We start from the raw sequence: 14,271 nt of genomic DNA on the forward strand, positions 1-14,271 counted from the left end.
TGTGACTCTTCCCTGTTGCCAAGTGGGAAGAAGTGTATCGCCCCAGAAGAAGCATATTTTGAAGGGGACATACAACGTTTAGACGATTGATAAGTAAATGCATGAACTTAAATCAATACTTCTATCACCAATTAGGCCTTTCGCCGAGTTAAGCGAAGCGAGGACGCAAAGGCAAGTCCCAGCATAATTGCCCGGCTGTGGTCAACCTGCTGAACACCGCCGATTGAGCCACTAATTGAAGCCATTAGGCGCCGAGATAAACGCACATTCCCTTCGCCATCCCTTCTATTTTCAGAGCGGTGGGCACAAAAAGGGGAAGCATTACGCAAACGCTGAAAAAATAAAGCTAATTGCGGGAGTCGGCCGAGCGTGGCATACTTTCGGGGGCGATGGCAGCTGTGGTCCTCGGCGGCACTTAAACAACATCATAAGCTCGTAAATATTTAAAGCCCTTGTCCGCTCCACCTGTGAGATGTCCTTGTGCATCATTAGCAGGTGGATCCGTGCCGGGTCCTTTGCTAAATGACGCACGGCGCAGAGCTGCCATTCGGCTCTTTAAACACCGGGCTTATTGCCCTCCCTCCCACAGGATGTGCCCGACGTGGACGGGATGTGGGTGGCAGGATGAAGGGAGCCGGCTGGGCCTTCAAGGCGAATGTCAGCGCCCGTTTTCGGACCTGGCCATCAACATGCTCTTCTGCATCGCCGCTTGAACAGCCGGTTGGCCCAACAAGAAACTAATCGAGTGTGTTGGCAACCTTTCAAACTGTCGGCAATTTCGCATCCTTTGAAGATGCCATCGTGAGGCTGATGAAGAACGAAGGATTTGGCTGGAGTGTCCACATAATGCACTGAAAAGGCCTCAGAAATGAGCCTCCCCGTAATATCCGAAAAGCACACATACCATTTCCCCATAAACTTTGGCACTAGATTACTTTTGAAAACGATATTGAAGTCCCCGCCGCCCCGAAAGCCGCTTTCTCCGCAGATAATTGGCTTTCACTTTTATTTCCTCGAATCGCATGCAAAATATTGCCTCCTTCCGTTTGCAGAGGAGAACTTGGCAAGCCTGCCCGGTGAACAAATTCAATTTGTCGCACATTGGGGAAGGAAGAAGCTTTTATACCATGATTAGATTGGAGTCGGTCCTTTTCTCTTCACTTAGTTTGGGCCGTGTTGGTTCGGCTCTTTGTGCTGTGCCAAATTGATTTTATCGTCCGGTTTTAGTTTGTCAGGGGGAGCAAGGCATGCGGATGTTTCGTTTTGCATATCGAGTGCACTAAATTAAATATTTGTTTTTGCATCTATTGACATTTCTTGGGCACATTTGAGTCGAGTGGAATGCTCGCATTAAATGGAAATTTTTGGATTGTTAGAGCTTCAAGATTTGCTGATCAACTTATTCAACAAAAACAAAATGCAAAGGGTCCAGAAGTAACAAAAACAACTTACTTCATTAAACTTAGGCCATCTTAAGAATTGTTTCATAATATTTCCTATATATTTGCTAGCAAAAACAAATAATAATTTTCAATATTCCTTACCATTTTTTTTTTGATAACGCAAATCCAATGCCACATGAAAAGCATATTGTGCGAGAATTTGTTATTTTATAAGCTATGAATCATAACGTATATACTAATTTATATTGATTCATACGAGCAACATTAATCTTGTTTGCATTTCAAATATATTTTTTTAATGATAATTTTTTTTAAAAAATACATTTATGGAGCGTCGATTAACTTAATTTTTTATGAGCGTTTCAGATACAGCTTGCTATTGTTATCCGTAAGAAAGTATTGAATCGCATTTCATTTACTGCAGTTTTTTCGAAAATAAATTTTACATAGGAGAAAGTTTAAGCAAAGATTTTTACAATCACTTGGCACTTTTCTATCAACATTTTATGTCTGTAAGACTGCTGAGTTCTTGTTCAACTGCAATATTCTAGTAAATGTCAAATAGGGAAAGAGTTTCTTTTTTTTATGTACTCGTATATTGTTCGATTATTTAAATAGGCTTTCAAAACTTCTTATAAATTCAAGCACTTACTCACTTACTAGGCTCTGGCTCTCAAGCTCCAAAATGTATTTCCTTCTTTGAGCATAATAGAATAGAATGTCCCCCATTTGCACTATATTATTTTTATCTATATCTTCGGCTGATTGGCCATCGATTTTGGCTAAGCTGATTGTCAGTGCCCCATCCTAGTCGCCGCGGCACATGCCGTGTTGGCCATGGTCGGTTGCCCAATGCACGCTCGTAATTTATGATCTTATTTACCACATGAAGTATCCGCAGCGTGGACTGCAGCCGGGTTTCCCGCTCTGCCCGTCGTTCTGCGGCTCTCTTTTCGCTCTCAGCAGCACCCGCCTGGGTCTTCTTCGACTTCGCATGCGCAGGGCGCTTTTCGACGGGTTCCCAGTCGCACTTCTCGGATTGGATCCACCAGACGTCAGTGGTCGGACGGCAACTGAATCGCGTGCGCGCTTCGCTCGGAGGCGGAGAGTTACCCTCGAAACCGCATAGTACCTGCAGAAAGTGAAGAGCCGCAGCAACACGTAGAACACTAAAGGGGCAGGGCCGTGTAGCAAGTACGACAGTAACCATGTCAGCAGCAAATTGGCGAAATGGGCAAAAACAAACTTGTTTATCGCACACGAAATAAAAAAGTGATTAGCAAATAAAGAACAGAGCGATCCGAAAACAAAAATAAATCAGTTACTAAACGAGCCAGCCAAATGAAAGGCAAAGCAATTCGCCTATATATATCCACACATGTGTAAATCATATAGAATTCTGCTTATTTTTGGTCGTCGTGGTCAATCTGTTATTCTTTTTATCCGACGTTTGTTCGCCCTATTGAACAGTCTTGGACAGGCAGAGCAGGCCAGTTGAGAACTTTTGGGTGTTTACAGAGTGGGGTTGCAGCCATTACCCTTACATAAGGTGATATTCGAAATTTTCCACTCAAAACAAACAGAAGCACTCAATAGGCTCTCGTTGTCCCAAGTGTCGCGCAGACATCTGGGAATCAAGTCGAGCACAGTCAGTTATCGCGACAATTAGCAGGGGCGCAAGATACGGATAGGTGGATACACAAATGACCGAATACGCGTTGTCGTTCGGACAGCTGGTTACAAAAGCACAACGACGCTGGCTTGTTATCGGTGCTAGAGCGATTCCCCCGCCAATTGGCCGGGAGACAAGTGCAGCTTTGGGAATCTGTTTAATTACAATGATTTATCGGTCGGCCAAGCGCAGCGGAGGGGACTTTGACCCTTCCTGATCGGATACACCACAAGTTTTCCCCCAACAGCTGATCGCCGCAGCTGGGTTCGAAATTCGAAAATACTTTCGTTAGTCGCGAGCATCGGCTGGCCCTCAGAACACGCTCTGTTCGCATTTACTGCCGGGTTCTGATGGTCATTTCCCACCAAACGAGCCTCGTGAACGGTCGCAGAGGTTGGAGCTTTACGTGATCTCTCGTTCGTCAACCGAATATCGCAACAAATAGGCATATGTGATTGAAAAAGCTTCTATGCGGGTGAAATAAATAGACCACCGCGTACCGCTGAAGTCTTAGAGTCTCAAAAACGGCAATTCACAATTCAAGTTGCCGAGATAAGTGCTCAATATAAACATAATAGGAATATAAAGTAAACATAAAGTAGAGTCATTGCGGACACTACCTATAAGTCCAAATAAACAAACGAGTCGCTGAATCAAAGATAGTTCACGTGTTCATGGTCTTTTGTGATGCAGGCTCCACGGTGTGAATATTTCGAACCAGCTTTCTTGTGATAAAAGGAAACCAACCATGGAAAACTTGTGATAGTCGTAGCACACTCAAAGTACAAGGCTCAAAATAGAATTTTGTGATACAAGCTGCAGCTGTGAAAAAGTTGTGAAAGTAAGTGGTGATAGCCGAAGGCCAGACCAGAACGAGCTCGCCGCCGGATAAGAAGTATCTCGAGATGTTCACGGTGCCGTTCCATCGGGACACCATCCTGACCACCTCCGTCAGCGATGCGTCGGTGCTCAACAAGAGCCGGGCCGTATGTAGACCCGGATCCAGTGTCCGGTTCCAGTGCTCCCTGTCCAGTATCGACCCCCTAACCAGCCCGCTGAATTGATTTCAATTTAATGCCTGCGCCTGAGCTTGTGTAATTCGTCTCTACTTACTGCTTGCCTTTTGTGCCGTCTTATGTAATGGTTTGTTATGCATGCACTGCTGCGATTGCCTTGTTCTTTTGTCTCCCAGCTAATTGCAGCGTTTAGGCCAAGTTAAAAGTCGCCTCCCCGGCTCGCACCCTGCAGCCCCGACTCCCACTCAACACTAATTGATTTACCCTTGAAATGGTCTTGCCATCTCGTCAATAATGAATTCGCTGTGCCATTTCTTTTCACCTTTCAAGTTCGACTTTTATTGCAATTTAAAGGCCAGAGACAGTTCGCATGCAAATGACTCGGAAGTTCTATCCTGCGGATTACCATATAGAGTGTCCTTTCCTGTGGCTCGGAGGGCGCCTCAGCTTGGTGTTAAATTAAATTCCGCGCGCGTGCCAAGCGCCTGAGAAGGGTGGCCGCGAACAGAAGCCCACTCTCGCCCGTAGGCGCCGGAAAAAAATTCTCGGATTCGTCCTTTATGCGACACTTGACCGTGGCCGTGGCGACTTTATGGGCCCTGGTGTCCAAGAGAGCGTTGCAATTGGGAAAACACTTTTTGTGGCTTTAACTTTTTAGCTGAGTCGATTGTTCACTTTTGATGGGCTTCAAAAGTTGCACAAAAGCCGTTTCAAGAGCTGAATAGAGCTGAAAGGGTAAAAGTTTCGGGCGAAAAATGCAAAAAATAAATTATACGAGTATGTCAAGTGGCCGGGTCGGGTAAATGAATAAATGAATAAATGTCCCTCGATTTAAAGTTAAACCGGAAAGTTTGTATAACAAATTTTATAATTATAAGTATGTATTGATTTTTAAAATACTTTGGAATACATTAATGTATTTTTACATTACATCTTGAAAAACGAACAATTTGTTTACCTTTTTTGCCTGCATCATCTTTTAAACGTAAACTTGTAGTACCCTTTGCTAGGGTACTGAGCTAAAGAAGATTGACAACAACATTAAATTTCAATTAAATTAGAGGCTTTCAGGAACCGGTCACAAATTGCCGGGCAATATAATATTTCCGATCAACTTTGAGCCCGACTTGTTTAGAAAAGGCACTAAGTGGTAATTTAAGCTACACGTTAAAGTGTGTCATTAGGCGTTATTGCCCCGGGCCTTTCGCCGGCTCTCAAATGCATTTCAATTGTACGGCGTTTTGAGACGGGCGAGTGATATTTGAGTCACAGTTCGAATTAGCGCAGGACAAACAGCGCCTTCGGGGCTTGGCTAGTAGCCGATAAACACACAACAAACACCGCTGTGTGCCCAAATGGGCCGTAACGAATGTCCACAGACCGAACCGGATCGAACCCGGTAGCGTCCCCAATTGGCAGGGAGACGCGCTACAGTCTTGACCTTAAAGCGACTCCAAATCGAATGTAAACAGCTCGGTTGAAGTACGTAATGGCCCTGCCGATTGTGGCTGAATTGATCCGTCCTTTGATGGGGCTGGGTTCAACAAACCCACCACAGGGCGCAGCCGCTGGGCCTGGGATGCCAGTCGGGTCTTTACTATTCAGAGGGCGCACTGACACCGCACATCGTCATTTCAAATTGCATAAAAAGTCATAAAACAGCAACGAGTGGCGATAACAGCAGACAGACACGACTGTGGGCAAAAAGATGGCAAAAACCGCTGACGTAAAACATTGATATTGCTGTTCAGGCACGGGAACAGGCAGTACCCATGTCAGTAGGGTGACTTCCGAGGAGTTAAATGGCCAAAGTAAAACCATTTTACTTGCAAAGGGGTATCAAGTTTTTAATAGAGCAAGCAATTCCTACAGTGACCTTCAATAGAAACTATAACTATCGCAGGGTTTTGCACATCGGTTTATGGCCTACTTATTGCTTACCGGTTCCAGTTTTCATGACGGGCTAAGCCTTTTTAAATATCATTTTGTAATTTGCAATGCAAAACAGTTGAGGAACATCAAAATACCCATAAAATCGCTCGCGATTATAAACGCGCGCAAATCGCCTGTAGATCGCTTGTAAATCGACTTTGTCGTCACTGCGGCTTGCCAGGGTTATTGCGTTCTGTCCCGGACAGATTAAGCCCCTCAGTTCGGCATTATATGTGCACATTGTTATTAAAAAGTATTGCAGCAACAGCAATAGTGCAAACACGTAAAGCGAAGGAAAAGGCAGAGTCATCAAGTGAAACGCGAGGCGAACGTGACGTTGAATTGAATTCCTGCGAACAGTTTTCATTATTTATGTGCGATGCTTGATGTTTGTCTCGCTAAATAATAATAATAAAAAGAGAAACACACATGCATATATTGTCAGAGGGTTTGGAAAATACGCGTGCCGCACAAGTCCAAAGCAAAGTGTACAGCTGCGGGTCAATCCATGGCGCATTTGTATGTTCAATGTTTAAAAATAAATGTTGGGCCAAACAGCAAGGTTTCTTTCGGAAATCCCATGAAATTACATGTCTTCATGCTTCTGAAAGTCTCTAAATAAAACTAATTTATGTTGAAAGGTAATGGTAAATACTTTAAAATATAATATTGGTTTGACCTATTTAACACTATTTGTGCTACAAGATTTCAACCAATTCATTTAAGTTATCTAAATAACATAATAAAAAAATAGATTATGAGCGGGCATATAGATCATCATAATGATTCCCAATTAACAATGTGTTGAACTTGATCTGTGGAATATACTCAATAAGTCTTGCATATTGTTATGACCGCCGCTGTAGACACAATACATATTCAACCTATTGGTCAACTAGTTCTGAAGATGTCGTCACGATCACTCGGCAAGCGACTGATCACGACGAGGAAGCAGCGGGAATAGTCCCAAAATAAGAATGAAAATTTAAATCAATTTAGGAAGATAACTTTTTCATTTGTTTGTGTGTCCGCGTTTGTGCCTGAAAATGGCTGATAAATGACAATTAGTTGCGGTCCACACTAATGTATCTTCAAGATACTTGGCGTACGAGCAACGCATCTGACGGACAGCTGCATCCCCTGAGAGTGGGATGGCATTGGACTTTCAGCTAGCTGGCACCCGCCAAAATCATTTCTGGCAGCTCTTCAATGCAAAACTGGGACGACGGACGGACTGGCGATCTCCCGCCCAAGGAACGCCCCGGAGAGACCCGTTGGTTTCTCGGCAGTGCATCATCATCACGCCGGGAGCAGCTGATGCACATGATGCATCCGAAGCTTTCGGGCAGACATTGCGTCGGCATGAGCGCTGAACATGATCTCTCTGTGAGTCACAAAGTATCCCAGTTTTATCTCGGTTTGCAGGTGTTTCGTATATTATCAAACACCAACTGGGAGTTCAAAGTGACAGACATTTCATACATTTATAAGGAATGATCGCTACCCTATTTGAATGAGGACGTATTTATTCCTATGAATTTTCTCAAGAACTTTCTCTTCTGTGGATTCTTAGAATTTTATTTTTGTCATTGAAAACGAAATTGTGATGGATGCTTTTTTCCCATTTTGACCGATAACACTTGTTTTCAAAAATATAATAATTTAAAAATAATCAATTTTTTTCACAATACAATTTTCTGATATAATATAATTGTATGCAGACTTTGAAATAATATTTTGCCACAAGCATATTTTATTTTTAGTTTTGTTCGAGCTACAAAACATGCATAAATTCCCTCATCACATCAAGTCTTCTTGGTCCCCCTGAATGACTGGAACTTTCATGTATTTCATGGTAATCTCCGAACATCCTCCTTTTTTCCAAGCACTGTCAGAGTGGATATAACCCTACCGCAGTCAAGGTGCATTATTCCAGCCACGAAGCGGTCCCAGCTGAAATTATGAGGGGATGTCCAGCAAACTTTGCCCCGAACTTTCAAAGTACCTCCCTGAACCCCTTAAGTGGCAGGACCACAAAAATTGTCATAAACTGAAGGGCAGTAAAACTCAAAGCGAAGGGAAAAAGGGGATGGGGGATAGCCGGAAAGCGCAGTGGAAGCGAAGTCATCGAGTCATCCATCAAATCGAGGGGACATAACTTTTGCTCTTGTACTGACTGCACGTTCTTAACTCTCTCCCCGAATCCCAGACATAAAAAGTGAGTGTCTAACTCGGGTTCTCCAATGCGAATCTTTTGCAGATGGCCGAGCTGATGCACCAGATGCGGGATCCGGCCCACACGCTTGGAGGCTCCGTGGGCAGCATTCCGCAGACGCTGATCGGCGGCGGAGGTGGCAGCCACGGCTCGTCCAACGGAGCCCTGAATGGAATCCACGCCACTCCCGCCACGAACCTGAAGATGAGCGAGGCGATGCGCAGTGCCCAGCACGACACGAGCCCGAATCCCGTCAGCTCCAAGATGAAGGCCTCGAAGTCGTACACCCACGGTCTGAGCAGCTCCTCGGGCACGGTGAACATTCCCACATCCACATCGGCCCAGAGCAATCTCTCCCTGCTGGCTGACATCTCGCCGAATCACACGCACTTCTTCGAGGTGATGTACGTGGGCAAGATCCGGGTCTCCCAGAAGCGGGTGCCCAACACCTTTATCGACGACGCCCTACCCAAGTTTAAGGCGTACGATGCCCAGCGCCTGCGGCTCCTCCAGAATCGAAAGATGTCTCTCAGCAGTGAGGGTGGTGTGGGCATTGAAGCGAAGGCCGGCAGTTCCCTAAAGAGTCACGACCTCAAGGAGGAGGACGAAGAGGAGCCGGAGCCCAGCCAGCGACAGGGAGCGGAGCAGGAAGCACAGGCCAAGCCCCCGGTGCAGCTGCAACTGACGGGCGCCGAGGAGGGAGCTGCTCCACGACCCCTGGAGGAGAACAAGGAGAACAAGTCCCCGGAGAAGAGGACTCTGCTGCGAGGTCAGAGTCAAATCGAACTGGGCCACAAGGAGCAGTAAGTATCCAGTCATTCGAATACCTTTTCCCCTGACATTTCGACCAACCACTTCTCCGTCTTGCCGAAAACCCCAAAGCTCTGACGGCTCTGAGCCATCAGCAACCAATAGCCAGCTGGAGGCGCCCAATGTCATTGTAAACAAGCAGCCCACGCCGCCCAGGGAGCAGGGCGTGGCCTCTGGGGCTGGGCATGGGGGTGTCACTTCCGCTCCTGCGGGCCCTAGTCAGCTGCATCCCAATTATGCGATGGAGAAGTAAGTGGCAGCAAGGCCAGCCATCCCGTCGCATGATTAGTTCGTTCTTCTTTTCGTTTCTTGGTTTTTGTTTCAAGCACTCGTAGTGGCTTTCGCTTTCTTTAGGTTTTTAACAAGCTATATGGAATAAATACTCTTTTAATTATGTTTTATTCTATTTTTCCTTTCATTTTGTTTTATTTATTACTGAGCATGTAATATTTGTGATCAAATTTCCTAAAAAATAACACGTAACAATTGTGTAAAAGCTTAATTATATTAATTTTATATACGATAATATCAGTATATCTTTAAAATTAACCCCTAAAAATGTTGATGATTTTCTTGATAACACTAAAATAATAATACAAGATAACACTTGTAGAGCCTTTTATACTAAACCAATATTTCTAACCTATCCCGAAACTAATAGCTAGAAAGATCTTATAGAAAGTGAATGCCAAAATAGTCTTACTTTTGATCCCTGAAAGATATTCCCTTTTTCGTTTGTTTCGCTTGCCAAGTAGCACCCATCGCTTCACTCTTTTTATAGTCGCATGACACCGCTCAAGCACCGAAATCGGTTCCTATCCAGCTACTAACTACTTTATTTTCAGCATTCCCAAGCTGAGGGATCGCTCGGCCTCGCAGGGCTGCATTCCACCATATGTGGAGCAGAACAGGACGATGGTGTTTCTGGTGGGACGATGCGATCTGCGCCTCATCTCTCCCGACCGCAAGCAGGTGCTCCTCTACAAGGACTTCAAGGACGTGGCCAGCTGTGTGCATGGCCAGAAGTCGCTGGATCACTTTGGCATCATCTGCCGGGAGCTGAACAACGACGGCTACATTGGCTACGTGTTCAAGTGCCAGTCGGAGCACGTGTGTGACGACATAGTGGCCGCCATCGCGCAGGCCTTTGACACCTGCGCGGAGCAGAAGAAGAAGCAGGAGACCCAGATCTTTAGCTGCGAGCACTGCCCGATGCTCTGGTACCACAAACTCTGCACGGATGTCGAGGGACTCACCGAGAAGAAGACCCAGGCCCTGATCCTGCGCCGGATTGAGACGCTCAGTGACGATGAGCAGGAGATCGTGTGGGCCAAGTTTTGCGGCTCTGAGAAGACCAACTCACCGGTGGCCGAACAAAACCAGTTCCTCATGATGCTGCTGAGGGCACACTGCGAGTCCAGACAGCAGAGGCACGTTCACGACACCGCCGAGAACAGGTCGGAGTTCCTCAACCAGTATCTCGGTGGCAGCACCATCTTCATGAAGGCAAAGCGATCGCTCACCAACTCTTTTGATAATCTCCTCAAACGCAAGCCCTCCAAGGATGACATTGCCGTTCCGCCGCACAATTTGAGGGATATCAGGGAGGGGTCCGCCGAGCCCCTGGGCACTCAGTCACCTCCCGAGGGCTTTCGCTCGCGATCGAATACGGTGGGAGCCAGTCCCAGCAGCAAGCCCACGGCTGAACAGCTGAAGAGCCCTATGATGGATATGTAAGTAGAGAAATGCATGTCCGGCCTATCCTAACTTATTACATCTTACACCAAATAGATTCATCAAGGTGGGCAACAGTCCCAAGGAGGCGGAAACCCACCAGGGCTCCTGGCGCCAGGCAATTCTTAACAGTGTAGTGACACCCTCCAAGGGTCTAGACAGTGAGGTGCCCACCGAGTTTCTATCGCCCATGCGCAAGCGTAAGTAATTCCAGCCCGCTTAATCTGCAAACATTAATTGTTAAATCTAAAATAACAGCTGTGAAACGAGGCAAGCGGGATGCGGCGGAGCTGAGGGAGCTGTGGCGCACTGCTATCCGGCAGACCATAATGCTGAACCGCATGGAGACCGAGAATGCCATGTTGCAGGCGCGCCAGAACGAGAACGAGCTGAAGCGCATTAAGCTGGACTACGAGGAGATCGTGCCCTGCGACAAGCAGCTGATCGAGCGCTGGGAGCAGATTATCGAGCGCAACTCCACGCAGATCGGCAACAAAAAGGATCCCAAGGTTCTGGGTCACGCCATCCGCACTGGAGTACCCCGCTCAAAGCGCGGCGATGTGTGGACCTTCCTGGCCGAGCAGCATTCCATGAACACAGCTCCGGTCGATACGAAGCGGTTCCCCAACTTCAATACGCCGTATCACACCCTGCTGAAGCACCTCACCGAGCATCAGCATGCGATCTTCATCGATCTGGGCAGGACGTTCCCCAATCACCAGTTCTACAAGGATCCTTTGGGACTGGGGCAGTTGTCGTTGTTCAACCTGCTGAAGGCATACTCCATTCTCGATCCGGAGTTGGGATACTGCCAGGGTCTGGGTTTCATCTGCGGCGTTCTTCTCCTGCACGTGGGTTTTCTTTGAGCGTTTTATGTAAAGATCATAACCTAATCTGGTTTTTTTTCCAGTGCGATGAGGCCAATGCGTTTCAGCTTCTGAAACACCTGATGTTTCGCCGTAACATGCGCACAAAATACCTGCCCGACATGAAAAAGTTTCAGCTGCAGCTGTACCAGCTCTCCCGGTTGGTCAAGGATCACTTGCCGGATCTCTACGTGTGGCTCGATCAGAATGACGTCTCGCCCACTTTGTATGCCGCTCCCTGGATTCTCACCGTCTTCAGCTCCCAGTTCCCGCTGGGATTCGTGGCCCGCGTGTTCGATCTGCTCTTCCTGGAGTCATCCGATGTAATCTTCAAGTTTGCCATTGCTTTGCTGTCCGTGCACAAGCAGCAATTACTGGCCAAGGACAACTTTGAGGAGATCATGGACTACTTGAAGACCGTGGTGCCCAAGGTAGAGCCCAACTGCATGGAACAGATTATGAAGCTGGTCTTCAGCATGGACATTGGCAAGCAGCTGGCCGAGTACAATGTGGAGTACAACGTGCTGCAGGAGGAGATTACCACCACCAACCATCACCTGGAAATGCTTAACAGAGAGAAGACGCAGAACCAGCATCTGGAGCAACAACTGCAGGTGAGCCCTTTAAAGATGATAGTGGCTTAAGTTAATTAAAAGAAAACGGTTCTGATACCCTTTCCCTCTTCACAGTTTGCTCAATCCTCCATTGCTCAGCTGGAGACTACCCGCTCCTCGCAGCAGGCTCAGATATCCACGCTGCAGTCGCAAGTCCAGTCTCTGGAGCTGACCATCCAGACCCTCGGCCGGTACGTCGGCCAACTGGTGGAGCACAACCCCGACCTGGAGCTGCCAAACGAGGTGCGCCGCATGCTCCAGCAGCTTGACGACCTGGAACGCCAGCGTCGTAAGCCCATCTTTACCGAGCGCAAAATCGGCAAGTCCATTTCAGTCAACAGTCACTTGGGGTTTCCACTCAAGGTGCTCGAAGAGCTGACCGAAAGAGAAGAACATGGTTCGCCACAAAAGCAGAAGAAGGAGAAGACACCTTTTTTTGAGCAGTTGCGTCAGCAGCAGCAACAGCATCGCCTCAACGGGCAATCCTCCAATGCCAGCGAGTCGTTGTCCCCGACGCCACCCTCGCGACCCAACCGACTGCTGGACAACGCTAGCGCCCGGACCGTCATGCAGGTGAAGCTGGACGAGCTGAAGTTGCCGGAACACGTGGACAAGTTCGTGGCAAATATCAAAAGCCCGCTGGAGGTGGACTCGGGCGTTGGCACGCCCCTCAGTCCGCCCAGCACGGCGAGTAACAGCAGCGGAGGAAGCATATTCAGTCGTATGGGATACCGCACCACGCCCCCGGCTCTCTCTCCGTTGGCCCAGCGCCAGAGCTACGGAGTGGCCATCACCACGGCTCCGTCTCCCCAGCACATGGAGGAAGTGCCGCCAGCCACGACGATGGCTGTGATGTCTCAAGAGGACGTCGAGGAGCCGCAGGCCATGCATCCGCTCAGCATGGTCGGAGGCGATGTCAACGTGCGCTTCAAGGGCACTACGCAGCTCAAGTCCATTCGTCCGGTGCACCACATGCGAGCTATTCCGATGGGTGGCGTTCAGCACCAGTCCAGCACGGAGTCCGCGGTGGGAGTGGCTCCCGTGCCCGTGGAGCTAGCACCGCCGGCGGCCACGGCGACCACCGGTCGCAGCTAACGGTTCTGATTCATCGGGAAACTGCTGCGCGGATTTTATCGCGACTAGGGCCCGAAGGCAGAGCGGGCAGCTTAGAACCTCGACGCTACTCATAACCTCTTATGTTGCGGCTTAGATACGATTAACCCAACCTATAAGATATAAACTTCGACTACTTCGTTTTCAAATTGTGTGGATGTGTCGATGTGCGCACAAAATGTTGCCATAGATATTGCTCCGAAAGTTATGCAATCGTTATAAACTGATGTCCCAAATATTAGACAAGTATACAGCTTATAGGAATAAATTGGATAATGCTTTTTCAAGGTTTTATAAATTTGGCTACTGCATCAAAATCGAAGCTTATAACCTAGGCCACGCCCGAAAAACAACAAAATCAAAAAAAGCATTAATGAGTCTGTACTCTTTTTAGTTTTCCTTCTTATATTGACTTAGTACTTAACGAATTTACTTAGTAGCTTACTTGTTGATTTTCGTGTTTCTTTAGTTATAGACCATTAGTTCTTAATGTTATTCTTAATTTACTTATATTTGTAAATTTCTCCCAGGGTTTTACTTTGCAATGTAAACTATAGTCAGAAACCTAATGTATAAAGGAATTCCGATGATACTTGATTGTACATTGTTCTTGAGTAGGATACAACTTTCTGAAATCTCTTTCATTATGATTATGGTACTTGGATTGTATTGATTGTTTACTTAAATATACGATTATGAAATATGAATAATACAAGCAAAGGAAACAATTGCTTCTGTGTTAAGTACTTATCTATTGCTTAGCTGGACGGCTTTTATCAGGCGTTCGGAGTTTGTGTAGCTGATTTGTGTTAGACTATGAGTAAAATCAACAACAATTACATGAAAACAGTAATAAAGTCAAAACTTATTTAATCAAAACTAAATATCTGTTTCCT

The 14,271-nt window shown here is 46.8% G+C and overlaps 1 protein-coding gene across 10 annotated transcripts in view; it reads left to right on the plus strand.

The window, feature by feature from the left end:
- LOC108027210 (TBC1 domain family member 4) overlaps positions 1–14,259 on the plus strand; it is a 29,967-nt gene extending 15,708 nt beyond the window's left edge. For 2 of the 10 annotated variants that reach the window (XM_044090996.2, XM_017098527.3), the window contains exons 4-10: positions 8,284–9,041; positions 9,121–9,297; positions 9,894–10,781; positions 10,840–10,982; positions 11,041–11,633; positions 11,693–12,262; positions 12,338–14,259. In XM_044090996.2, the coding sequence (XP_043946931.1) occupies positions 8,284–9,041; positions 9,121–9,297; positions 9,894–10,781; positions 10,840–10,982; positions 11,041–11,633; positions 11,693–12,262; positions 12,338–13,357 (4,149 nt within the window). In that variant the 3' untranslated portion in view covers positions 13,358–14,259. Of the gene's footprint in view, positions 1–2,437; positions 2,598–3,357; positions 4,062–8,283; positions 9,042–9,120; positions 9,298–9,893; positions 10,782–10,839; positions 10,983–11,040; positions 11,634–11,692; positions 12,263–12,337 lie in introns of those variants that run through there. The other 8 variants (XM_050889470.1, XM_050889469.1, XM_050889471.1 and 5 more) reach the window with 8 other exon arrangements.
- The last annotated feature ends 12 nt before the right edge of the window (positions 14,260–14,271 follow it).

Source organism: Drosophila biarmipes, chromosome 3R, assembly GCF_025231255.1.
Source record: "Drosophila biarmipes strain raj3 chromosome 3R, RU_DBia_V1.1, whole genome shotgun sequence".
NCBI classification, from domain to species: Eukaryota; Metazoa; Arthropoda; class Insecta; order Diptera; family Drosophilidae; genus Drosophila; species Drosophila biarmipes.